Consider the following 26,354-nt stretch of genomic DNA (forward strand, 5'->3'; position numbering starts at 1 on the left):
TGCGAGTAACCATAGACTCTTAAATGAGTGGTTGACATGCACTATTCTGATTCACAGTCAAGGGTTTTGTGAAGTTGAATATCCTCAAATGTGGCATGTTTTATTTGATGTGCAAATATTTTGTCACTGGAGTGTTGGTCCAATTTTATTTTTTTACGCTGTATGTTCACCTATTTTGCGTACAATTTGAAAAAGGTATATTTACTACACTAAATACATGTGATGATAATATTGTTTTTCTTTTTTGTAAAGCAGTAAGTTGCTGTATAATGTGTATAACATATACATTTAATTATTACAGTGTTAATAATAAAAGTTTTCCGCTCCACTTAAAAGCCACGATTTGTTAACGCCATCTGAAGTTATTGGTAGTAGTTCTTTTTTTTTTTTTTTTTTTTAACATTTTATTTAACAGTAAGATGTAAAACACAAAAAACAGAACAGCCAGAGGGATTACACAAAGAAATGAGAGAGAAAACATATATTTAAAAAATAACACAAATCCACATATCAAATCAAATATAGACATGTCACGAATACAGTTTTTTGACATTTTCTTTTGTATACGTTTTAATAGTGTTAAATAGTTTTCCAAATCTGATTTGTAAAAAAATAAAAAAAGGGCCTTTTTCTTCATACATTTTGATTTGTGTATGAAATATTTTCCTAATAAAATAGAGATTTATGATATACTGACGTTCAATTGTGGAATCAGTGTAGTAAAATAATGTCAAACTTAGATATTTCAATGGTTGTATGCATTTTGTTGCCAAGATATAGTTGTACATCAGTCCATAACACCTCACTATGTAAACAATTACAAAATAAGTGTTCAATAGATTCAGTTTCTAGTTAACAAAAACTGCATTCACTAGTAACATCAGGTATATATTTAGAAATCAGGTTATTACACGGGTAGAATCTATGGATAATCTTAAAGGAGATCTCCTTTACTTTATTGGTCACCATACATTTGTGTGGAGTGAGCCAAGCACGGCGCCAGTTTACATCAAACGATGAAGCCCAATAAAATATAGCAGAAGGAATATAATTCCTGTAGAAAATATCCCTTAAAAAACGATTACTGAATTTCTTATCTAGTAAAGCTATGCCATTCACTTGGATATCGCTTACAATAGATGTTCCAAAATATGCATTATTCTGAAGTAAATATTTTATCCCACAAGGTATAGCTTTTATAACAGGGTCATATTCCTTGCTTGAAACCTCAAAGTTGTATATTTCCATAAATTCTCTCCGTGTAAATAGATTCCCACTAATACTAACTAATTGGCTGACAAGGACAATGTTTTTCGAGAACCAGTTACAGTAAAATAACATATTGTTTATATGTAATATCGACCCATTATTCCATATAAAACATGAGGTGAAAAGTGGTTTATACAGCAAAGCCCAGCACATTAAAGCCTGCTTGTGAAAAGCCGCCAATTTCACAGGAAGTTTACCCACAATATAGCGAAATTGTAGTAAAAAATTAAGCCCTCCGAGTTTCTGAAAAACAAAATGAGGTATAATATTCCAGAAACTGAGGATTTTTAAAGTACCTTTTAACCCAGTTGACTTTTGATATGTGATTAAAGAGAGTGACGTCTAAGACATTTAGACAGCCATCACAAACCCTGTTGGTGATAACATCTCTTTTTATCTTATGTGGCTTGTTTTTCCATACGAAGTTGTACGGTAGCCTATCTAAGGTACAGCAAGTGGATTTGGGGGCCGATTTTGGGGATGTCAATAGATGAAAAAATATAGCCCCTCAGCTTTGGATAAAAGCACCCTCCCTTGAAGACGTAAATCCCTCCCTAACAATGAGGAAAATTTATTTTTGATAGATTCAGTTACAGGATTCAAATTATGATCATTCACAGCCTTAAGATTTTGGGTGGTCTTTACACCGAGGTAGGTTACAGTATATTTTTCAGAGATGTTACAGTCTGCTGGATTGACAGCCCTTTTCAGAACAAACATCTCACATTTGGAAAGATTTAATACCAAACCTGAGATTTTGGAGAACTGCTTCACAATATCCAATGCTAATCTAGTTTGTGACATATTTTTCAAAAAAAGTGAGGTGTCATCCGCTAGTTGGGATATCTGAAGTGTTCATGAGGAAAATTTACAACGCAGAGGACATCCTAGCCCTATGGGAGAATCTCAATTGCTCATTCCTCGCGTCCCCTCTCCTCCTCAAAACCCATTGGAGGAAAAGGTCAGAGGGGAGGGACTTCTGGTTTTCTCAGCCAATGGGTTTTGAGAAGGAGGCGAGGAGAGAGGACGCAAGGAGGTGCAATTGAGATTCTCCCACAGGTTGGTGGCGCCCTAGTTGGGGAGGACGGGCTCTTGGTACTGGCTGTAGCAGAATATGTGGAATGGTCTCAAATACATCAAACAGATGGTTTCCATTTGTTTGATGCCATTCCATTGACTCCATTCCAGACATTTATGAGCCATCCTCCACTGGACTTCTCCCTATGTGTCCAATGAGACAATGTACAGCGAGGACGTCAGTTTCATATGAAATTACATTATTTAGTTAAAGGACTACTCAGAGATAATTGTGTCCTTAGTTACAATAAAACTTTACTGCATTTGCCTCACTCCGCGACACTACCTTCTCCATTCTGCACCATTATCGCGAGGTTTGATCAGCTGTTAGGTCTGTTTTTAGAGTCTAGCGCTTGGACGGTCAACACGTGGGGAGGATAGAGAAAGAGTCACGGTGTAGAGGAGCACGTTGAGATTGAGTCGGGCCCGGAATACGTAACATTATATCACGATAATTTAATTCACCGTGGCGGCGCGGAGGACGTTTAAATACTGTAAGTATAATCCAAAGGTGCTAGTGTTAAATTGACAGCCAGGGGCCCACAGAAGATGTCAGTTTGATATGTAGCCTGGCTAGCTACATCATTCTAACAATCTCGAGTTGTTTCGCAGGTTGGCTACAATGTTGCGCTACAAAGTGTTCCATTCCAAGAAATGGAACAGTCGTTGTTTCACTAAATTGGTTACAAATGTTCCGCCACTTTAGTAATGTGCAGCGGCTGCAGCCCATGTCATTGAGTGCATGTTTCACGCAGACATAGAACTATGTAGTTTATTCGGCGTCCTAAAATGACAATTGACTCTAAATGTACATTATTTATGTTAATTGTGTGGTCTGTAGTCACCATTTTGTGTCCATGAGTTTGCTTGGACGGATCAAGCGAATTGCTAACAAACAAGGTGGCTATCCATCATGTCCAGCTATCAAGCTAACGTGAAGGTTTCGAGGCCCACGCTGCAGAGTTAGCCTAGCATTGCCAGGTTATCCTACATGGCGACCACTATCATAATGCAAGATATATGCGACGTTTGGTCACGAACTACTGTCTCGACTCTCTGCCAGGACACAATTTAAATGATCTTGCCGCTACATTGTAGCGGAACCGTTTGTCGCATGCCTAGCATCAACACTGAATGGAGTGTCAGTCATAGTTCAGACTCAACGAAGATGGCTAACCGTATTCTAATGGTGGCTTAAATGAATTAGGCACATAAATGCACTGTTTCGCCAACATCTCGAATATATAGTGTTTGGTTAAGCATGAATGTAAGAATGTTGTGCTTTGAACTCGTGGTTCATGGGTCTTTCACGGTTTCATCAGTGTTTATTGTTACAATAGTGTTGGGCTAACTTGATAACGTTACATTGTAAATCATCATGCGCTGCGGCCTACCATGCTTTTATTACACTCAGTGTAGGTCATAACTAGCAAGTTACCTAGCCCAGACAATCTTTCCCTTATTCAGCTATTGCAATGGGAGCTTCGAAACTTTGCCAGTTAGCCTACATTTAACCGCGTCATTTGTCAGTCTCAGCTTTGGAACGACAATTATTAGCTATAACCTATAGGTTATCAAGTAGCGGTACATAGGCTATTTCTGAAGCCCAAGAGCAACGTCGAGGCAAATGTAGCCTGCTCAATCAACCATCAAATATTCCCTGAAACTTGAATTCAGAGGCCCGGTTTAATAAAACATTGTCGGTGTGCAATGAAACTGTAATTTTAATATTCTCCATCACATTAAAATTATTATTATAGGGCCTATAATAAGCTATTATTGGTTCCGCATTTGTGTGAACTGCTATGGGAATGATTATCCTCGTAGGATAGCCTACAATTGAGGACTAGAAATCTCTCGACTGGGGGGAGAAGCATTATTATCCTAGGTATGCTTTGCAAGGTTGCCTCGTATTCCAAATGCAGCATCGCTGTGTAATAAGCTGCTCGTGCTCAGTGCATTGTATGGTTTGTAACGTGTAAAGCAAATACCGAGTGACCCTTCCCTTATCTACCTCCAAGGTCGTACATATCGCAGCTTGATTCTTTCTAGTCTACAGTCAGTAGGCCTACTCACCCATGCATAGGCAGGCTGTGGAGTGGTTTATGGCGGGGTGTGCACAGAGAGATAGACTAACCAAATCCTTTTATTAGGCACTGGAGTAACTTTGTGTAGTTTGCGTTGTGTATTCTAACCTTGTCAAAGGTGAATGTCAGGAAAAACTCATGACATACTGGATTTTCGTTTTTTTCTAGCATTTTAGCTACTTTTGAACTCTTCCTGTTGAAGAAGAATATCCCAAGTACAAATACAGTACACACACTTAATGGCACCCCAAAATATGTTTTGAGCAAAATTGTGTTTGTTAGACAACTGCAAACTTCAAGAGTTGGCCATTCAAGGAGTTGGTCTCATGGTTGCACTCTGATGTCATCTGCCTCCCCCTTGCTTGAGGGAAAAATAGAGGATCAATAGACAACAAAAGAGTAAAGAACTACCTATTACGAAGTGGCTTTGGCCTGGAGTGCATCTTTAACAAACAAGGCTAGCAAGGTGTCATGGACCTTCACATAGGGTCTGTCACTTGAAACGCTTGTGAAACTAGTCTGCATAACTAGAGGAATCAATGGTGAACCAGCCTTGAGTCCAGCATATAAAGTGATACTAGTTCCAGCACGTTGTTTAATCCGACATGCCCTGTCTGGTTTTATAGTATGGTGTGTGTATTCTACTAAAGCCTTACTCAGCAAGATGCCTAAACTGGTTAGACGTGGCCCTGATCAGTTTGCTTTTTCATTCATATTAGGTGTCTTCTACCATGTTGGTGGTTAGTATTGGAGAAAGAATGTCGTAATGTTTATTGATCAGTCAATTTGAAGTTAAATGGTGCTGACATCATCCTTAATAGCCTATCAGTGAATCTCATAAATCCAGACATCGAGAAGTTTGTTTTGACACTGCTGGAACAGGAAACTGGTGTGGGACTAGCCTCAAATGCACAACTGCTAGGGCAAGGTTTCCTCTGCTCTGCATTATCAATCTGATCGTTGCTCAAGTTATAGACTCCGTTGGTGCTGTGATCATGAACAGTGTTGCAACATGCAATCTAATCAGTTAAATATCATTCTTAAGCACAATATTCTCAAAATACATCTTAAAACCATATAACGCACTGTTCTTAAATTTGTATGGCATTAGACCTTATCCATTGTCTTCCATCCAACAACATTTTATTAGAAAATCCTATACATATCAATTTGAAACCTCTTCTGCTTTTCTACCCACTTTTTAATGAGAGAACCGATGTGTTATGCAGGCCACGTATGGCGGTGACGTGTTTGTATTTGTCTACCCTGGGGGCGGATGTTGCGGTTAACCGGTTATAAAGGGATGCTTAAGAAGCCACAACTGGGCCAGATGGGGCCATAGTGGAGGTGGTGGCTGCTCTGGGACATGGAGGGGGTGGTCCTGCCAGTCTTTCCCTGTGTGACTAATGCGATCTGATTGACCTCTATCTAATCCCTGCCCTTCAACCATGTAGTCCCAGTGACTCCTGCTCCCTCCACATCACTGCCCTACTATATTCCGCCCGCAGGAATCCCACCATTGGAATTCCGGAAAGCCCCTCACGTCCAAACATGATGGAGCAAATCGTTATTTGTGGCTGTCTTTGTTGCCGGTCTGCTAGTTTACATTTTGTATGGTATCAAATAGACTGTTTTTAGAATGCATACAAGGTTTTTAGTTGGCCAAAGAAGGCATGCTACAATACATTTTGGATATCAACAGAGTATACCAAACAATAGGAACACCTTCCTAATATTGAGTTGCACCCCTCCACACCCTTTTGCCCTCAGAACAGCCTCAATTTGTCGGGGCATAGACTCTACAAGGTGTCAAGTGTTCCACATGGATGCTGGCTCATGTTCACTCCAATGCTTCCCACAGTTGTCAAATTGGCTGGATGTTCTTTGGGTGGTGGACCATTCTTGATTCACAAGGGAAACTGTTGAGCGTGAAAAACCCAGAAGCGTTGCACTTCTTTTAGGGCTGTCCCCGACAAAAAAAAATCTTGGTCGACCGAGAGTTGTCCTGTTCTTTCGACCAATCTATTGTTCAAAATGTTTAAACGTGTAGACACACCCTATGCATTTGAATAAAATCAACTACATATGCACTGAGCTTGTCTGATGCTTTAAACACACTATTTGATTAATTAAGACACACAAATGACTCAAGAGCCCGATGGTCAGTGTTAAACATTTTTAAATAAAAAAATAAAGACTGCGGGTGCCTGTGTATCTGCCGTGTTGTCACTCTCCTCCCTACTGCAGCCAAAAGGCACCACAGCACAACAAGTGTTTATTGCGCTGTCCGTGCTGAAGCTGCAATATCATTTCAGCCATTCATTTTCTTGTTTCTGACTGAAAAGTTCTGTTACCGAAATCCCTAATTTGTTTACGAAAACATTCCCTCAACCCTTGCTCTCTTTACGTGAAACATGTAAGCATCGCATTCATGTGACCAATAGGGCCTGACCTATAGCCTATCATAGTCACGTCAATAAATTGGTTATAACAAACTCCAAACACAGTAATGTTGAAAGCAAAATGGATGTGGAGGACGTGAAAAAGAAACTCGAAACGGGTGAACGTTTACTGGTTGTTCAGGAGGGAAAGGGGAAGTCAGATCTGTGGGAGACATTTGACTTAGTTGTGGAGATCAAGAAAAAGGAGAGTATAGGAGCAAGCGTTGCGTGAGTATTGTGTGCCAAACAGTTGCTGTTAGATTACAATATTGTTATGATTATTATTTCTGACCATTTGGAACCGTGTAAACAACACTAAATAAATAAGTGTACCAGAGTCTGTTCTAATGGAAATTATAAACTGGGTGGTTTGAGCCCTGAATTTTGATTGGCTGACAGCCGTGGTATATCAGACCATATACCACGGGTATGACAACATTTATTTTTACTGCTCTAATTACGTTGGTAACCAGTTTATAATAGCAATAAGGCAACTCGGGGGTTTATGGTATATGGCCAATATACCACGGCTAAGTGCTGTATCCAGGCACTCCGCGTTGCGTCGTGCATAAGAACAGCCCTTAGCCGTGGTATATTGGCCATATACCACACCCTCACGGACCTTATTGCTTAAAAATAATATATATAACGCCTATATTACAGCAGACTAAAAACAGTTGCATGCATTTGTGAATTGCAGTTTATTTATTGTTTAGGCTAAATATTCAAAGCTCACTTTGTTGTTTTATTTTAAAACTAAAATGCTTGATTGCATTTCAAAGCTTTAATGTCTCATATGCTGTGTGAACGAATGAACGATTGATTGATACAGTAGCCTATATATTGAAATATGGGCCTAAGTAAGTTAAGGTATTAATGCTTAACAGGATGCACTCTTAGGTCTACAGCTCGATGGTGGTTATACAAGGCTACTATACAAAGCCTACTAATGATAACAACATAACTTATTATTATAATGATGATCATAATAATAATTGTAATAACAATAAGAAGTTGATCAAGAAAAAGGAGGGTATAGGAGCGAGAGCTGCGTGCATATTATGTGACAAACAGGTGCTGTTAGATTACAAGATACATTTTCTGCCTGTTTGGAACCGAGTAAACAACCCTAAATAAATTATAAGTAATGCCAGTCTGTTCTAACATTTTTTTATTTTTATATAGCCTTTTATTACAGCATAGCAAAGATTTAAAAAAACAGCCGAATCTGTGAAATTGCTTTATCCGACATTTTGCCGTTGAATGATGCTTGGTGCTCACAGAATCAGTAGGTTATTAAACAAACACTCAAACAGACAACAAAAGCAGGATCTGTCTTATTTCTGTAGCTACAGTTGAAGTCGGAGGTTTACGTACACTTAGGTTGGAGTTATTAAAACTCGTTTTTCAACCACTCCACAAATTTCTTGTTAAACTATAGTTTTGGCAAGTCGGTTAGGACATCTACTTTGTGCATGACACAAGTAATTTTTCCAACAATTGTTTACAGACAGATTATTTCACTTATAATTCACTGTATCACAATTCCAGTGGGTCAGAAGTTTACATACATTAAGTTGACTGTGCCTTTAAACAGCTTGAACATTTTCAGAAAATGATGTCATGGCTTTAGAAGCTTCTGATAGGCTAATTGACATAATTTGAGTCAATTGGAGGTGTACCTGTGGATGTATTTCAAGGCCTACCTTCAAACTCAGTGCCTCTTTGCTTGACATCATAGGAAAATCCAAAGAAATCAGCCAAGACCTCAGAAAAAAATTGTAGCCCTTCACAAGTCTGGTTCATCCTTGCGAGCAATTTCCAAACGCCTGAAGGTACCACGTTCATCTGTACAAACAATAGTACGCAAGTATAAACACCATGGGACCACGCAGCCGTCTAACCGCTCAGGAAGGTGACGCATTCTGTCTCCTAGAGATTAACGTACTTTGGTGCGGAAAGTGCAAATCAATCCCAGAACAACAGCAAAGGACCTTGTGAAGATGCTGGAGGAAACAGGTACAAAAGTATCTATATCCACAGTAAAACTAGTCCTATATCGACATAACCTGAAAGGGCGCTCAGCAAGGAAGAAGCCACTGCTCCAAAACCGCCATAAAAAAGCCAGACTACGGTTTGCAACTGCACATGGGGACAAAGATCGTACTTTTTGGAGAAATGTCCTCTGGTCTGATGAAACAAAAATAGAACTGTTTGGCCATAATGACCTTCGTTATGTTTGGAGGAAAAAGGTGGTGGCTTGCAAGCCGAAGAACTCCATCCCAACCGTGAAGCACGGGGTTGGCAGCATCATGCTGTGGGGGTGCTTTGCTGCAAGAGGGACTGGTGCATGCCACAAAATAGATGGCATCATGAGGAAGGGATATTATAATAATAATAATAATATGTGGATATATTGAAGCAACATCTCAAGACATCAGTCAGGAAGTTAAAGCTTGGTCGGAAATGGGTCTTCCAAATGGACAATGACCCCAAACATACTTCCAGAGTTGTGTCAAAATGGTTTAGGACAACAAAGTCAAGGTATTGGAGTGGCCATCACAAAGCCCTGACCTCAATCCTATAGAAAATGTGTGGGCAGAACTGAAAAGGCGTGTGCGAGCAAGGAGGCCTACAAACCTGACTCAGTTAAACCAGCTCTGTCAGGAGGAATGGGCCAAAATTCACCCAACTTATTGTGGAAGCTTGTGGAAGGCTACCCGAAACGTTTCACCCAAGTTAACCATTTAAAGGCAATGCTACCAAATACTAATTGAGTGTATGTAAACCTCTGACCCACTGGGAATGTGATGAAAGAAATAAAAGCTGAAATAGATCGTTCTCTCTACTATTATTCTGACATTTCACATTCTTAAAATGAAGTGGTGATCCTAACTGACCTAAGACAGGGAATTTGTACTAGTTTAAATGTATTTGGCTAAGGTGTACAGTGGGGGGAAAAAAGTATTTAGTCAGCCACCAATTGTGCAAGTTCTCCCACTTAAAAAAATGAGAGGCCTGTAATTTTCATCATAGGTACACGTCAACTATGACAGACAAAATGAGGAAAAAAAATCCAGAAAATCACATTGTAGGATTTTTAATGAATTTATTTGCAAATTATGGTGGAAAATAAGTATTTGGTCACCTACAAACAAGCAACATTTCTGGCTCTCACAGACCTGTAACTTCTTCTTTAAGAGGCTCCTCTGTCCTCCACTCGTTACCTGTATTAATGGCACCTGTTTGAACTTATCAGTATAAAAGACACCTGTCCACAACCTCAAACAGTCACACTCCAAACTCCACTATGGCCAAGACCAAAGAGCTGTCAAAGGACACCAGAAACAAAATTGTAGACCTGCACCAGGCTGGGAAGACTGAATCTGCAATAGGTAAGCAGCTTGGTTTGAAGAAATAAAATCAACTGTGGGAGCAATTATTAGGAAATGGAAGACATACAAGACCACTGATAATCTCCCTCGATCTGGGGCTCCACGCAAGATCTCACCCCGTGGGGTCAAAATGATCACAAGAACGGTGAGTAAAAATCCCAGAACCACACGGGGGGACCTAGTGAATGACCTGCAGAGAGCTGGGACCAAAGTAACAAAGCCTACCATCAGTAACACACTACGCCGCCAGGGACTCAAATCCTGCAGTGCCAGACGTGTCCCCCTGCTTAAGCCAGTATGTCCAGGCCCGTCTGAAGTTTGCTAGAGTGCATTTGGATGATCCAGAAGAGGATTGGGAGAATGTCAGATGAAACCAAAATAGAACTTTTTGGTAAAAACTCAACTCGTCGTGTTTGGAGGACAAAGAATGCTGAGTTGCATCCAAAGAACACCATACCTACTGTGAAGCATGGGGGTGGAAACATCATGCTTTGGGGCTGTTTTTCTGCAAAGGGACCAGGACGACTGATCCGTGTAAAGGAAAGAATGAATGGGGCCATGTATCATGAGATTTTGAGTGAAAACCTCCTTCCATCAGCAAGGGCATTGAAGATGAAACGTGGCTGGATCTTTCAGCATGACAATGATCCCAAACACACCGCCCGGGCAACGAAGGAGTGGCTTCGTAAGAAGCATTTCAAGGTCCTGGAGTGGCCTAGCCAGTCTCCAGATCTCAACCCCATAGAAAATCTTTGGAGGGAGTTGATAGTCTATCGCCCAGCGACAGCCCCAAAACATCACTGCTCTAGAGGAGATCTGCATGGAGGAATGGGCCAAAATACCAGCAACAGTGTGTGAAAACCTTGTGAAGACTTACAGAAAACGTTTGACCTGTGTCATTGCCAACAAAGGGTATATAACAAAGTATTGAGAAACTTTTGTTATTGACCAAATACTTATTTTCCACCATAATTTGCAAATAAATTCATTAAAAATCCTACAATGTGATTTTCTTGATTTTTTTCCCTCATTTTGTCTGTCATAGTTGACGTGTACCTATGATGAAAATTACAGGCCTCATCTTTTTAAGTGGGAGAACTTGCACAATTGGTGGCTGACTAAATACTTTTTTCCCCCACTGTATGTACATTTCCGACTTCAACTGTATATATGGAGGATTTTTAAAGCAAAGCACATTTAACAGTTAGGCTATTGATTATAGACCTAATTAAATTGGGGTTTCTGCTTTTCTTAGACAATTAGGCTAAGGCAAGGGCAATTTCCTTGTCGCTGCTGCCTCTGCCGCATTGTTCTCAATCCCAATATGCTGCTATTATGCACAAAGCAACATGGGGAAAGGCACCAATTCTACAGCGCACTGAAGATTATGTTTCAGAACCACGCACCTACTACCATACCCCGTTCAAAGGCACTTAAATATTTTGTCTTGCCATTCACCATCTGAATGGCACACATACACAATCCATGTCTCAAGGCTTAAAAATCCCTCTATAACCTGTCTCCTCCCCTTCATCTACACTGATTTGAAGTGGATTTAACAAGTGACCTCAATAATAGATCATAGCTTTCACCTGGATTCACCTGGTCAGTCTGTCATGGAAAGAGCAGGTGTTCTAAATGTTTTGTATACTCAGTGTATGGTAATGATATAAACTACACAATCTATATATTTTGCCTATGGAGACTATTGAAATGGACAGCAAGGGATGTATCATTTTGATAGAGAAACTACTGGGTCATGACGAAAAGGGAGAACAGGTTTCACTAGTTAGTATTTTGACCAATCAGATCAGCTCTGAAAAATATCTGATGTGATTTGTTGGAAAATGATTTTTTTAAAATGGGCTCCCTGTGTAAACGCAGCATTGGTGAACTTGTCAAAGAAACCCTCATTTTTTTTCTAACCTCTCTGCCCTAACTGAAAACGACCCTGATCTTGGTTTCTCTGGAGGCATTTGAAGCCTACTTGTTTTTCCCTGCACATCAACCCCTTTACCTCCTCTCCTAATCACATGTCATTAATCTCAGAGCCTCTTATAGGTTCCTTGAACAGGTGAAATAAGTGATGGACACATACAAATAGCTGTGGAAGGCCCTCCATTTTCTAACAGTTGACTAACCAAATCGCTAATTGCAATGGGGCAAGTTTCTGATGGAATTGACAGTCAGTCTGCACTGTACAGGTAGACAGCCAGGGGCCATGGTATTCCTCTCTGAATGTGACCTATGTGTGAGGAGGCTCTAATCACATTCAGAGAGGAATATCATGGCCCCTGGCTGTCTACCTGTACAGTGCAGACTGACTCTGTCAGTTCCAGCTTTACAGTGTGTTCTGTGCCTTCCAGGCCATATTTCAAAATCCAGGTTCATGGTGACCCAGACCTGACTCCTGTGTATGTGCCTGCTGTGTGTGTGTATTTGTGCTTGCTAAGGGGCAGTGGAAGCCCAGCTGTCACACACCCTAGTAGGCTGGGTGAAAGAAGGGGGTGAGGGGTGGGGGCAGGCGAGGGAGTCACCTCTGTGATGCATTCCTTCCTTCTACAGGCTGGGCCTGCTCTGGGTCTGTTAAGGAAAGGCATGCACAGACTTCCTTTTTTACATGGAGTGCTTCGACCAATCAGCAGTGGAGGAGCTGGGCATGCCCAGTAGGTACAGGGAGGCTAAACATTATCCCTGATGGTGGCACAGCTTCTCCTCCTTCTAGGAACTAGATATTTGTGTTGCAGCTTGTTTTGGTTCAGAAGTAGAAACAAATACTACTTTGAAGCCACAGGAATGGGAATTTCTGTCTTTTGAAGTTATCTCAACGAGGTAATCGGTCACATCACAGTTTTCTATGTCCGGTATCAGGTTTTTACAGGCATATTAGTGCATGTTCATTCAGGTCCACAGTCAAAACGAGTATGTTAGGTTCAGGCCGCTGCGTCTTTCTTCACCAGGAGCTGTTGACAAAAGTGCTCTGTCTTCAGTGCCGTATGCATCCCAAAGCATTGTGCAGCTCAACAATTGAAGTTGTGTGGCATGAGATCGAGATGGCTTGTGGTAAATTTGCAGGAATTAATTCATTACTTTACTATAAGTCATTTGTTAGTCAAGGCCTTTTCACAGGAGTAATGCCTTATCAGGTTTCATTTCTGTAGTTTATTTGAAGCTCTGCTTGCACCTGTTAACTGCTATGCTAGTTTTTAGAGCATTTATTTCCTTGAAGTCTTTTGGGCAAGGCCACCATAGGATAGTTTCCTTATGATCATCACATTTTGTTCTCCCAGTGCCATGCTTATTGTCAGAGATGTGTGAACAGGGCTGATGCTTATTGTCAGAGCTGTGTGAACAGGGCTGATGCATTTGGATTCTATTTGCCTCTCAGACACCCTTCTAGTTGCTGTGGGTGTGATTACACATGCACACACTACAGCACTATATAATACCTGCTATAGTCTTTACACTATCATAATACCCAGAGGTATTATGCAACTCGCAGGCCTATTTTATAGGGTAAGTGTCAAATGAGACACTTAGGCTATTCAAAATGTTAGCCAGTTTGTCTTAACTTAATATCCTATTTAACACTAGTCCTGAACTCCAAATGAGTGAAACTGAAAGACTCCAATAAGCTAACCTCAGCCTCTCTCTCTCTCTCTCTTTCCCCCCACATACAGGTGTAGCTGCTAGGGTCCTGAGGAGATGCCACTGAGGTTCCGGTCTATTGTCCCGTACACGCTGCCTGGAGTGCTGGCGCTTATAGGCTGGTGGTGGTACATCTCACGCAAGAAAGAGCGAATCGCCAACCACGACAGCGAGGAGGGGGCAGCGGCCATGGGGCTGCTGGTGTCCCCGGCCCCCAGTGATGGCAGCAACGGCCTGGTAGAGAAAGGGACAGTGTCCCTCTGCGCCACAGCCACTACCCCCACAACCAGCAGCAGCTGCAGAGAGAGAACAGCCAGCAGCAGAGTCCGACCACCCAAGGCCAAAGGGCAACGGTCAACAGAACAGGAGGTAGTAGCACAGATTCACATCCCAGCCACTAAGGCCCAGGCAGTAGAGGTACAGAGTACATCCTGTTCACCAACAGAGAGGCTAGATGCCTCCCACCACCCAGACAGAGCCAACGCAGTCGCAGACCCTGGTGTAGATAGGTGCCAACAGACACCCAGGAGCAGTTCTTCTCCCACAGCCTCACCCTTACCAACACAGACCAGGAAGGAGAGCTCGGCTCCCCAGGGAGAACACGGGGCCACTGGACAGAGCCCGCCAGCCGGCAATGCCTTTGTTACAAAGCCAGTGAAATCAACGGTTACCGAGCAGGTCACGGCTCCAGTGAAGGAGGCCATCGCCACAACATCAGAAGCACTTGTACTCTCCCGGACGTCCCACGCCACAACTAGTTCCTCCACAGCAGCAGACCTGACGAATGCAGAGAGGCCCGAGCCAGAGGGAGAGGTAGCAGCAGTGACCTTCACCCAGAACCTGCAAGTGGAGCTGGTGGCTAAAGATGCCCTCCCGGTCCCCTCCAGCAGTACCAAAGATGAGCTGCTCTCCTCGCATGCCGTCCCAGCTGAGACGCCGGCCCAGGCCCTGAAAGTAGTCACACATGAGCCCCTCTTCCCAGAGACCCCCACATCATCGCAGGGCTCCTACCATGCTGTTGTGACTAGTACTCCGGCCTTCCCGGCCCAAGACCCCCAGCAGGAGAACTGGGCCCCCAGCAGCAGTGAGGAGCTGGAGTACCTGGCAGCAGGTCTGATCACTGAGGTCATCTGGGCAGCCACCCAGGAGGTCCTCAGTGTTACCTCCTGTCCAGAGACCTGGCTCGGCCAATCCACCGCCGAGCCCTGCTGCAGAAGCACCCCGCTGGCCAATGGGAGGCCATGCTCTGAGCAAAAGCCACTCATAAGGAACATGGAGGAAGGGCCCTCCCCAATAAGCCACTCCGAGACGGAGTGGAGAGCGCAGCAGAAAGAAGGGATGCCTAACGGTTGCCCGCCCGCCACGGCATGGGAGCCAATGGGGACAGAGAAGGCACTGAATAACCCCTGGTCAACAGCAGCGTCCTTGCAGGAGGGGAGGCAAGAGGCCAGCGGCGGACCTAGAAACCTGGACAAACTGAAGGGAGACGAGGGGGTGATGGTGGCAGAGGACTCAGCCTGCAGTACGTGTCACTCTGAGGATGGGGTCAGCAGTGAGGACCAGCAGAGCAGGGAGAGCCGAGAGGATCTGATCCAGGTGTCAGGGATGTCTGAGGGAGAGGGTGGGCTGCGCCAGGCCTCAGAAGAGGTAGTGGCAGAGGTGATGGCAGCCCTACCAGGCCACGTGCTGGGGGCTGTTGGCGAAGTGAAGAGGCTCAATGGCATGGGTCTGAGGAACGGTTCTCACGGGATGAGTGAGACTGAGACCGATCAGTCTGGAGGTAGGACTACAGACCACACCACACCCTGTAGTGGAGTCGGGCTCATAGCACACCCCAGCACTGATCTACACATGGCTCCCCTAAGTTACTCAAATTCCCAAACCGCGTGTGATTTGAGGCTCAGAACACACACACTCATGGACACTTTTCTGTCGTAAGGTCTTTTATTTTTCCTCATAATTTGAAGTTTCTCCAGACATGGGGGCAAACTGAGTGCAGAACAAGAGCGCCTTCTGTGTCATCACAGAGAGCCCTTTGTTAAACATTAGATTTACATCTAGCAACATTAAAAAGCTGAGTGAAATGTTTGATTGCATGGACTAAGTGTTAATCATTTGGAAAGTCACCAGCTTTGGTCTTAGATCTGGCAAAATAACACTATTCAGAAGTAGGCACGTGTGTGTGAATTGGGGGTAGGGTATTGAACTGTCTCTGCTTCTGTGCTGTAGCTTTCCAATTTCAGGTAAAGAGATCGCCAAATAGGAGCTGTAAGAGTAAATGACTGAAGTGGGCCAAACAAGTTGCCCATCTAAGAAATGTTTGCAGAATCATATTGTGACTATTAGCTAGTCTGCCACCAGCAAAGAAAAGCGTTCAGTTGAGGTGATAATATTCTCAGCTAAATGTTCTTTGCTGGTGGCTAGTTACCCATCATAGTGTAGGATGAAGTTAGTCCTTTGATGCTCTTCTACTAGATACCACCCCGAGGCTATAGGGACTGTAGCTGTGTTTGTACCAGATACCACCCCGAGGCTATAGGGACTGTAGCTGTGTTTGTACCAGATACCACCCCGAGGCTATAGGGACTGTAGCTGTGTTTGTACCAGATACCACCCCGAGGCTATAGGGACTGTAGCTGTGTTTGTACTAGATACCACCCCGAGGCTATAGGGACTGTAGCTGTGTTTGTACCAGATACCACCCCGAGGCTATAGGGACTGTAGCTGTGTTTGTACCAGATACCACCCCGAGGCTATAGGGACTGTAGCTTTGTTTGTACCAGATACCACCCGAGGCTATAGGGACTGTAGCTGTGTTTGTACCAGATACCACCCCGAGGCTATAGGGACTGTAGCTGTGTTTGTACCAGATACCACCCGAGGCTATAGGGACTGTAGCTGTGTTTGGGGAGCCATACCTTTTGCTTAGGGGGCAAGTTGTGATGTCACAATAGGAAGAACCACACCTAAAACCTGCTGGGTGTTCCTAACAAGGTTAGCGGTCACAGTCACACAGAAGGTGAAAACTCATAACAGTCCAGTGAGGGTGTCATTGTGTTTTTGGTCTGTTAGAGCAGCACTGTGATCAGATATGCCTGGTAAGAGCCATGGTTGTGTGTGCACGTGTGGGTGGACTTTGGATTAATGTCAGTTAGTGGCCTCATGCCCTGTGTGTGATTTGTTTGAGTAACAGCTCAATTACTTATGTGTGTGAACTGGGTGATCTGGTGAATGTGTGTTCAACTTTGAGTTGTGTGTGTGTGTGTGTGTGTGTGTGTGTGTGGAAATGTGCACAGGTGTATCTGTTTATTTTGTTTTATTTAACATGTATTTATCCAGGCGTGTTGTGTGTGTGTGTGTGTGTGTAGGGTATATGTTTGTTAGACACCTGTCCTGTTTGGATGTGTAATTGTGAGTTGGTAAAAGACCTGTCTGACTCAGGTCTGTGTGTGTGTGTCCAGGCTCGGATGTGAACAGCATGGACTCGGTGGACAGTGGCTGCACCATGGGGGCTAGGGACAGTAGTGGCAGCCCTGCCATGGCTCTGGGCTCTGAACTCATCGTTTGGGAGATTGAGGTGCCAAAGGTGAGCCTGCTCCATCCCAACACACACACCACAGGGACTTGACTTATTGACTAGTGTTCTTATCACATTCATTCTAACCCAATATCTCCTTGTAATGTGTTCTTCCGTCTCTGTTCTCTCCCTCTCTCAGCATCTGGTGGGTCGGTTAATTGGGAAACAGGGGCGATATGTGAGCTTCCTGAAGCAAAGCTCTGGTGCAAAGATCTACATCTCCACCCTGCCTTACACTCAAGAGTTCCAGATCTGCCACATAGAGGGTGAGTGGGGTAGTCCTCTACAGTCAGAAGGAGCAGATGAGTCACTTGGTTGTAGATAGGATTCCGGATAGTATCATTCAGCTGTTCTAATTTGTGTGTGTGTCACTACTAGGTTCCCAGCATCAGGTGGACAAAGCCTTGTCCCTGATCGGGAAGAAGTTTAAGGATTTGGACCTGACCAACCTGTATGCCCCCCCACCTCTGCCGCTCGCGCTGCCCTCGCTTCCCTCGCTGCCCATGACCTCCTGGGTAAGGATGGTACCTAGAGAGCCTGGAGGGTTGTGCAGGGATCCTTTCTCTTTCTGTCTCTCTCTTTCTGTCTCTCTCCGTCTCTCAAATCTGTTCAAACATGCTTTATTTGCATGACAGTTAAGGTGCTGCTAATTGATATAAAGACTTGTCAAAGAAAGTGCTTTAACTTAAAGAATGAAATGTTGCCCTTACGGCTTCTAATTTGAAAGTTGTTAACTTAACTCTGTTTCCTCTCTCAGCTCCTGCTCCCCAGCGGTGTGACCGTGGAGGTGATCGTAGTGAACATTGTGTCGGCAGGTCACCTCTTCGTCCAGCAGCACACACACCCTACGTACCACGCCCTACGCAGCCTGGACCAGCAGATGTTCCTGTGCTACTCCCAGCCAGGGACACCCACCCTGCCCTCGCCTGCTGAGGGTAAGAGACCCCCAAGGAGGGACGTGTGTGTCTGGATGTTTTTGAACCAGGTGTGTGTGTGATCCAGACTCGATGCTCTCTGTCTCAGTGGGGGTGATCTGTGCGGCGCCGGCGGTAGAGGGAGCCTGGTGGAGAGCCCAAGTCATCTCCTTCTACAAAGAGACCAACGAGGTTGAGATCCGATATGTGGACTATGGTGGCTATGACCGAGTGAAGATCGACACACTACGGCAAATAAGGTTGGCCCCCCTCAGACACATGGCTGGAGGCTGATAAAAGTATGGATAGTTGATGCACGTTTTCAGGGTTGCGGGCACTTTTTTTCTCTCCAATTCATGTCTATTCAGAGAACGTTGTCAGAACTGGACTTCAGAAGAACTGGCATCTTTCCATACTTTTTCAAATCTGTTTTCATTACATTTTCCTTAATTTCTTTCCTAAATTGACTTGAGTTTAGATAAATAGGTATTCATTCAACCCTTTTTGTTTGGAAATTGTGCCCTCCTCTGGTCAAAGTTGTGTATCATATTTAGAGGGAACAGAATGTTATGTAAAGCAGGGATGGTAGGTCTTTCTACACGCTGACTGACTGCTCTTATGTAAAATCCTTATTTTCAGGTCGGACTTCGTAACATTACCGTTCCAAGGTGCAGAAGTATTACTGGATAACATCGCCCCCCTTCTAGGTAATATCATTTTATTTAGCTATTTGACATGGTATCACTTTACAATTGCGATAGATGTCTTACTCACGCTCAAGGACGATCTCCAAAATCAAGAAACCAATCCAATTGAATGTCAAACTGTTACAAAGTCATCCTTCCTGTGGAAGGTCGTCAAATCTGCTGTTGTCAATTGCGTTAACACATCTATAAATACATCCATCCACAGGAGAGAACAGCTTTTCAACCGAGGCCAACTCTGCACTGGAGGAGATGACGAGAGGGGTAGCACTGCTTGCACAGGTAAACAAAAATACAGCATCCAGCTCCAGGCAGCTAGCTGGAAGACACTGAACTGCACTGCACTGTACTGTACTCTACTGCACTGTACTGTACTCTACTGCACTGTACTGTACTCTACTGCACTAATGCACTGTACTGTTGCACTGTAATGTACTGTACTATACTGCACTGTACTGTACTCTACGGTAATGCACTGTACTGTACGCTCCACAGAAGGTAGTTGGTTGTTAACCTGGCTGCTGTTTCCTCTCTTCCAGGTCACAAACTACGACAACAACACTGGTCTCCCATTGGTCCAGATGTGGAACATGGTTGGAGAAGAGGTACATTCACATTGATCATGGGATTTGGCATGAAAATGTTTGCCTTTTGGAAGTTTAGACAAAAGGTGTAATTGTAAACATTTCCACTTTATTTTACCAGGTAAGACCGATTTTGAGGTTAAAAACCTATTTTGCGAGGGCGACCTGGCAAGAAGGCAAAACAGGGAAATAGCAGCGTGTACAGAAAATATTACAGAAAAATACAAAATACACAGAAAAGACAGTGTTACAGATACAATTGAAGATTATAAACAACTGAAGCAATCACAAACTGTGTTGTTGATCAGAGTCTTAAAAACAGGCAAGGACACCAACTCCCCTAACTTTAATATATTTTGAAGCATGTTCCAGGATGAAGGGGCATTATGGGAAAAATATTGTTTCCCCATCTCAGTTCTAGCCATAGGAACAGACAAGGACAGCAGCGATTGTGAACGAATACTGTATTGAGTGACTGATCTGGTCCGTAAGGAACAGAAATACAAAGGGAGTTGTCCAATCAATGCTTTGTACACAAAAGTGTACCAGTGCTTTAGCCTCCTGGTGGAGAGAGAGGTCCATTGCACCGTAGCATACAAATCACAGTGATGGGTGAGTGATCTAGCATTTGTAATAAATCTTAAAGCACCATGATGCACTGTGTCCAGAGTTTTTAAGGTACTTGCTGAGGCCTGAATATAGACAATATCCAGCACAACATAATCCAGCACTGATTAAAAAAACAAGATCCTTTCTGACTAACATTGAAAAGCAAGATTTGTTCCTAAAATAGAAACCCGACTTTAGCTTCTTGGTCAAGTTATCAATGTGCTGTTTAAAATTCAGCTTTTCATCTAACCAAATCCCAAGATACTTATAGGAGGTGACCCTATCAATTTGCTGGCCTTATAGTTAAAATCTGCAAGTGACTAATCTGTTTACTTTCAGGGAAGAGAACCATAACATCAAAAGCCAACTGTAAGTCCAGAAAAGCCTTCTCAATATTAGATGTGCTAGAATAAATAATTGTGTGATCAGCGTACAGATGGAGATTTGCAGAGTCAACGGTCTTCCCTATATCGTTTATATACAGTGTAAAAAGGATCGGACCTAAAATTGCGCTGTGGGGAACTCCTTTTGTAAGCCTTCGAAACTCAGATTTCATACCCTCCTGTGCTACACAGTGTTCTGTCAGAAAGGTAGTTTTGGAACCAATCCAATGCATCAACACTTAAACCAACCTTTTTTAGTCTATACAACAGCAGGGCATGGTCAACAGTGCCGAAGGCCTTCGATAAGTCAATAAAAAGTGAAATGCAGTGATTTTTCTTATCCTGAGCATCTAGAATATCACAACCTTACTTACTGCAGTAATTGTACTATGCTTGGCTCTAAAACCTGACTGGAATTTAGATCAAACTGAGTTATTATAAAGACAGTCTTTCTACTGTGAGTTCACCAGGTTTTCCAAGACTTTTGCCAGTGCAGACAGTTTAGCTATGGGAAGATAGTTATCCAACTGGGAAGGATCTCCACCCTTATGTGTAGGCGTGATATAGGCTGCTTTCCAGACTTTTGGAATGGTATTACTCGGCAATTAAATATTGAATATACAGTGGGGGAAAAAAGTATTTAGTCAGCCACCAATTGTGCAAGTTCTCCCACTTAAAAAGATGAGAGAGGCCTGTAATTTTCATCATAGGTACACGTCAACTATGACAGACAAATTGAGAGAGAAAAAATCCAGAAAATCACATTGTAGGATTTTTTATGAATTTATTTGCAAATTATGGTGGAAAATAAGTATTTGGTCACCTACAAACAAGCAAGATTTCTGGCGCTCACAGACCTGTAACTTCTTCTTTAAGAGGCTCCTCTGTCCTCCACTCGTTACCTGTATTAATGGCACCTGTTTGAACTTGTTATCAGTATAAAAGACACCTGTCCACAACCTCAAACAGTCACACTCCAAACTCCACTATGGCCAAGACCAAAGAGCTGTCAAAGGACACAAGAAACAAAATTGTAGACCTGCTCCAGGCTGGGAAGACTGAATCTGCAATAGGTAAGCAGCTTGGTTTGAAGAAATCAACTGTGGGAGCAATTATTAGGAAATGGAAGACATACAAGACCACTGATAATCTCCCTCGATCTGGGGCTCCACGCAAGATCTCACCCGTGGGGTCAAAATGATCACAAGAACGGTGAGCAAAAATCCCAGAACCACACGGGGGGACCTAGTGAATGACCTGCAGAGAGCTGGGACCAAAGTAACAAAGCCTACCATCAGTAACACACTACGCCGCCAGGGACTCAAATCCTGCAGTGCCAGACGTGTCCCCCTGCTTAAGCCAGTACATGTCCAGGCCCGTCTGAAGTTTGCTAGAGTGCATTTGGATGATCCAGAAGAGGATTGGGAGAATGTCATATGGTCAGATGAAACCAAAATATAACTTTTTGGTAAAAACTCAACTCGTCGTGTTTGGAGGACAAAGAATGCTGAGTTGCATCCAAAGAACACCATACCTACTGTGAAGCATGGGGGTGGAAACATCATGCTTTGGGGCTGTTTTTCTGCAAAGGGACCAGGACGACTGATCCGTGTAAAGGAAAGAATGAATGGGGCCATGTATCGTGAGATTTTGAGGGAAAACCTCCTTCCATCAGCAAGGGCATTGAAGATGAAACGTGGCTGGGTCTTTCAGCATGACAATGATCCCAAACACACCGCCCGGGCAACGAAGGAGTGGCTTCGTAAGAAGCATTTCAAGGTCCTGGAGTGGCCTAGCCAGTCTCCAGATCTCAACCCCATAGAAAATCTTTGGAGGGGAGTTGAAAGTCCGTGTTGCCCAGCGACAGCCCCAAAACATCACTGCTCTAGAGGAGATCTGCATGGAGGAATGGGCCAAAATACCAGCAACAGTGTGTGAAAACCTTGTGAAGACTTACAGAAAACGTTTGACCTGTGTCATTGCCAACAAAGGGTATATAACAAAGTATTGAGAAACGTTTGATATTGACCAAATACTTATTTTCCACCATAATTTGCAAATAAATTCATTAAAAATCCTACAATGTGATTTTCTGGAGAGAAAAAAATCTCTGTCTGTCATAGTTGACGTGTACCTATGATGAAAATTACAGGCCTCTCTCATCTTTTTAAGTCGGAGAACTTGCACAATTGATGGCTGACTAAATACTTTTTTCCCCCACTGTATGAGTGAGAGGGGCAGCAATGATCTCAGCACCAATTTTTAGAAAATAAGGGTTCACTTCATCCGGGCCAGCCACTTTCTTAATATCAATAGATTTGAGTGCCTTCACAACTTCTGAAAGCTCAATCTCTATGAAATTAAATCGATTAACCATAGGACGGCATGCGGCAGTTTCATTCACAGCCTCATTCGAGATGTTAGGAAGGAGTTCATATACTTCTCTATTTAACAACCCTAGACATTTCAGATAAACATTCCGATGGCTGGCTAACTACACTCTCGTTATCAATTGTTATTTTACACTAATCTGATGAATCCATCTTCTATCTTTCTCTCTGTTTCCATCCAGCTGGTATCAGTGAACCGCACACTGGCAGAGCGAGCGTTGGGTACCTGGGTGGACAGCTTTTGAACCTTGCTGCCCCTCCACCCCTCAACCCTTTCTCAGCTCCACCACACCCCTCCTAGATCCCTTCTCACCTAATCTTTGGAGTCTGTCCCCACCAGCCCTCCAGAAACACCCCATAACACTTCAATGGAAGAACACAACCACTGGATTTGGGAATAATTTGTTTTTATTTTGTTTTTGTTTGTTGGTTGCTTTTTTTACACCACATTTAAAAAAGAAATTAAGAATGGTTGTATGCAGAAAAAAGATAATGAAGTACTGCTTCAGAATAAGCCAACTCCCCTCCTCTCCTCCCCCACACACCAAAATAACTTCAAGAAGGAAAATAAAGTACTTGTACATTTTAAAAAGAGATCTATATTGTAACTAAATAAAGGTCGTTCCGAATGTTCGTCCTACCTGACGTTTCACTCCACAACTTTACCTGTGGATTCTCATCATGCTGTGGATGTATAACTCCACTCAATAGAAAACAGTGTCAATGGAGAACTAACCTCACTGTCAGCTGTAACTACATATATACACTTGTATGGTGACATCAAAGGAATTGGGCTGTGAAGACTGGGCTAAGTGTGGGGTTTCTAGATTATTGTACGTAGTGCAGTAGCCAGTCCCTATTTCATGTGCTGGCAGGCTTTCGGTCTCATCATGACAGCCGTGGACATACAGGCCTGGGGGTCTAAGGATGGCGTCTGGATTCATGGTTGTGACTGACGCCCTCGTCTGTGGAGACCAAAAAAATTAGATCTCAGCTTTGTTGCAGCTCACCACAACCACAGTCAAGGAAACGGACGGGATGGGGGTGATTCCTGTCTCCGACCCCCTGACCTGGGTGACTGACTGGGAGAAGGTGCAGAACCGGGGTCCCAGGAGTCGTGTGAAGGCCTGCTGATCTGCCCTGGCCTCTCCAGTCCGTACAACACTGTGGCCTTATGGAGAAACCAAACGGGCTTCCTTTTCTGGGATCTCCAACTGACCTGCAAGCAGACCAACCTGACCCCTCCTCTCTCCCCATGCAATCGCTAGTTGCCTTCAGCGTCTATCCATTGTTCTGCCTGGCATCTCAGCTGGCGCACCCACCACTACCACCACCACTACATTTCAGATCCACTACTGTTGTCTGGCACTGGAGCTGCAGAGTCTGGGACATGACATGGGGCTGGCTGTCTGGGACATGCAACGGAAGGGTAGGGGCGCACTAGCTCCACTCTTTTCCCTCCCCTCCCCCCTCTCGACTGACTCCAGGGGGGCCTCGTGCAGCTGTCTAAGGACTTTGAGAGAGGACACCACCGTGCGGTTAGCATTGGTGTGTGGAAACACTACAGCCACGGACAGGCCTCTGATACCTGACCTGGAACTCTTACAGAACGGCTTTGAGTTAACGTAACTTAGCCCTGCTCAGTCGGGATAGGCCCAGTGCTTATATTAAAATCAGTCTATCTTCTAATATGCATGTTAACCTGCCCAGGTCTGCGTCCCTCTTATAGTCTTCACCCTGTAACATTATTACACTTTACATTTGTGTTGCAGTTGAATGGATCCAAAAAGAAGTATTGCGGACTACTCACTTACTCTGGTACCCGGGGGTGGAATGTGTTTTTAGCCCCTGTGCACTGTGGGAAAGGAGGGCCTTGACGGTCCCGGTCCTCTTCACTCGGCAGCATATGAAAGTGCAGTACAGAGAAAGTGAGCCATGAGAATCAGTCTCTCACACTGCAGCTTTTCTCAAAGCTTCATACTGTAGCTCTGCTTTGGTCTTGTTGGGTTTTGCATAGGAATTAATTGCTTTGTCATTTATTGAACAGAATACACTTTTTAAATGTTTACCTGATCATGTTTCCTGATGGGTGGTGGTGTTGTTGTCCCGTCCCCACACACTTGAATTGGATTGATCTGGTAATAAGGCAGCTTCCGTCCCTCTGCTTGGTCTTGTTGTGGTGTTGAAGTTAAGAACCAGGATAGATTATGGATCTTACCTAACGGTTTCGCTTGACTATTCCTGCATTACTATTAAAACTGACAGCATTGGCATGTAAACCACATGACAAAGGACTTACCTCCTATACATATTGATCACATAGGTTAACTGCACTTTATCAACCTTGCTACTAGAGAAGTATACATTTCACACATTTTGTGGGATTGATTGAACCATGTCTCAGTAATGGTTAGTTTGAGGTTGATTCACATGCTGCTAGTTCAGAGGCAGCTGTTGCAAGGTGTTTAAATGTCAGTTATTAGTCAGTCCAATATTGGTACTGTATCTCCCCTACCCGATAACTGTTCATGTTTCTGGAACCATAGGAAATGTTTGGGGGGGGTTCTGTCTGCAATAAAGCCCATTTGTGGGGGAAAACCTCATTCTGATTGGCTGGGCCTGGCTCCCTAGTGGGTGGGCCTATGCACTGCGCCCCAGTCATGTGAAATCCATAAATTAGGGCCTATTGAATTTATTTCAATTTACTGATTTCCTTCTATGAACTGTAACTCAGTAAAATATTTGAAATTGTTGCATGTTGGGTTTATGTTTTTGTTCAGTATAACTTACAAATTCAAGGGACTTACATGTCATGGCTAGCTGGGTTTAGAGTCCAAAGCTGGCGTGGAGCAGGAGCCATATTGTTTGAGCTTTTCAGCCCCTTCATGTTTCAAAGAGCCATTTCAACCAATGTCCTCTCCTCTTTGATTCCAGCTTCATTATGTCACAATCAGTATAGATTAATTACTCCATTGATCCAAATGACACCCATCTGTCCTGTCACCCAAACTCCTATCATGCTTGATCAAACCAGAATTATTTCTTGACTTGTGCAGGTCTGTGTAAATAAGATATTTCACTGTACTTTTGTATAACACTGGAAACAAAAGGAACATGTTTTTTTGTTTGTTTTGTTTTTGGTTCACCCCTTCCAAAACCGCTCATTGTTCTGTCGGTAGGACTGGTTTGAAGTGTTTGCTTAGCTAGATAATTAATCATTTGATTATTTAAATGAGTGTAAGCAATCCTGCCCAGAGCATTTAACATGTACAGGTC

The 26,354-nt window shown here is 43.4% G+C and overlaps 1 protein-coding gene across 1 annotated transcript; it reads left to right on the forward strand.

Annotated features, from left to right (window-relative positions):
• Positions 1-2,540: 2,540 nt before the first annotated feature.
• Positions 2,541-24,746, forward strand: LOC121567741 (A-kinase anchor protein 1, mitochondrial). The gene is made up of 11 exons (XM_041877981.2): positions 2,541-2,840; positions 13,950-15,697; positions 17,379-17,503; positions 17,634-17,760; positions 17,873-18,009; positions 18,252-18,429; positions 18,518-18,668; positions 19,048-19,115; positions 19,321-19,394; positions 19,652-19,717; positions 23,261-24,746. The coding sequence occupies exons 2-11, from the start codon at positions 13,975-13,977 to the stop codon at positions 23,321-23,323; spliced, it is 2,712 nt and encodes a 903-aa protein (XP_041733915.1). The 5' UTR covers positions 2,541-2,840; positions 13,950-13,974; the 3' UTR covers positions 23,324-24,746.
• The last annotated feature ends 1,608 nt before the right edge of the window (positions 24,747-26,354 follow it).

This window comes from Coregonus clupeaformis, chromosome 6 (assembly GCF_020615455.1).
Source record: "Coregonus clupeaformis isolate EN_2021a chromosome 6, ASM2061545v1, whole genome shotgun sequence".
Classification (NCBI taxonomy): domain Eukaryota; kingdom Metazoa; phylum Chordata; class Actinopteri; order Salmoniformes; family Salmonidae; genus Coregonus; species Coregonus clupeaformis.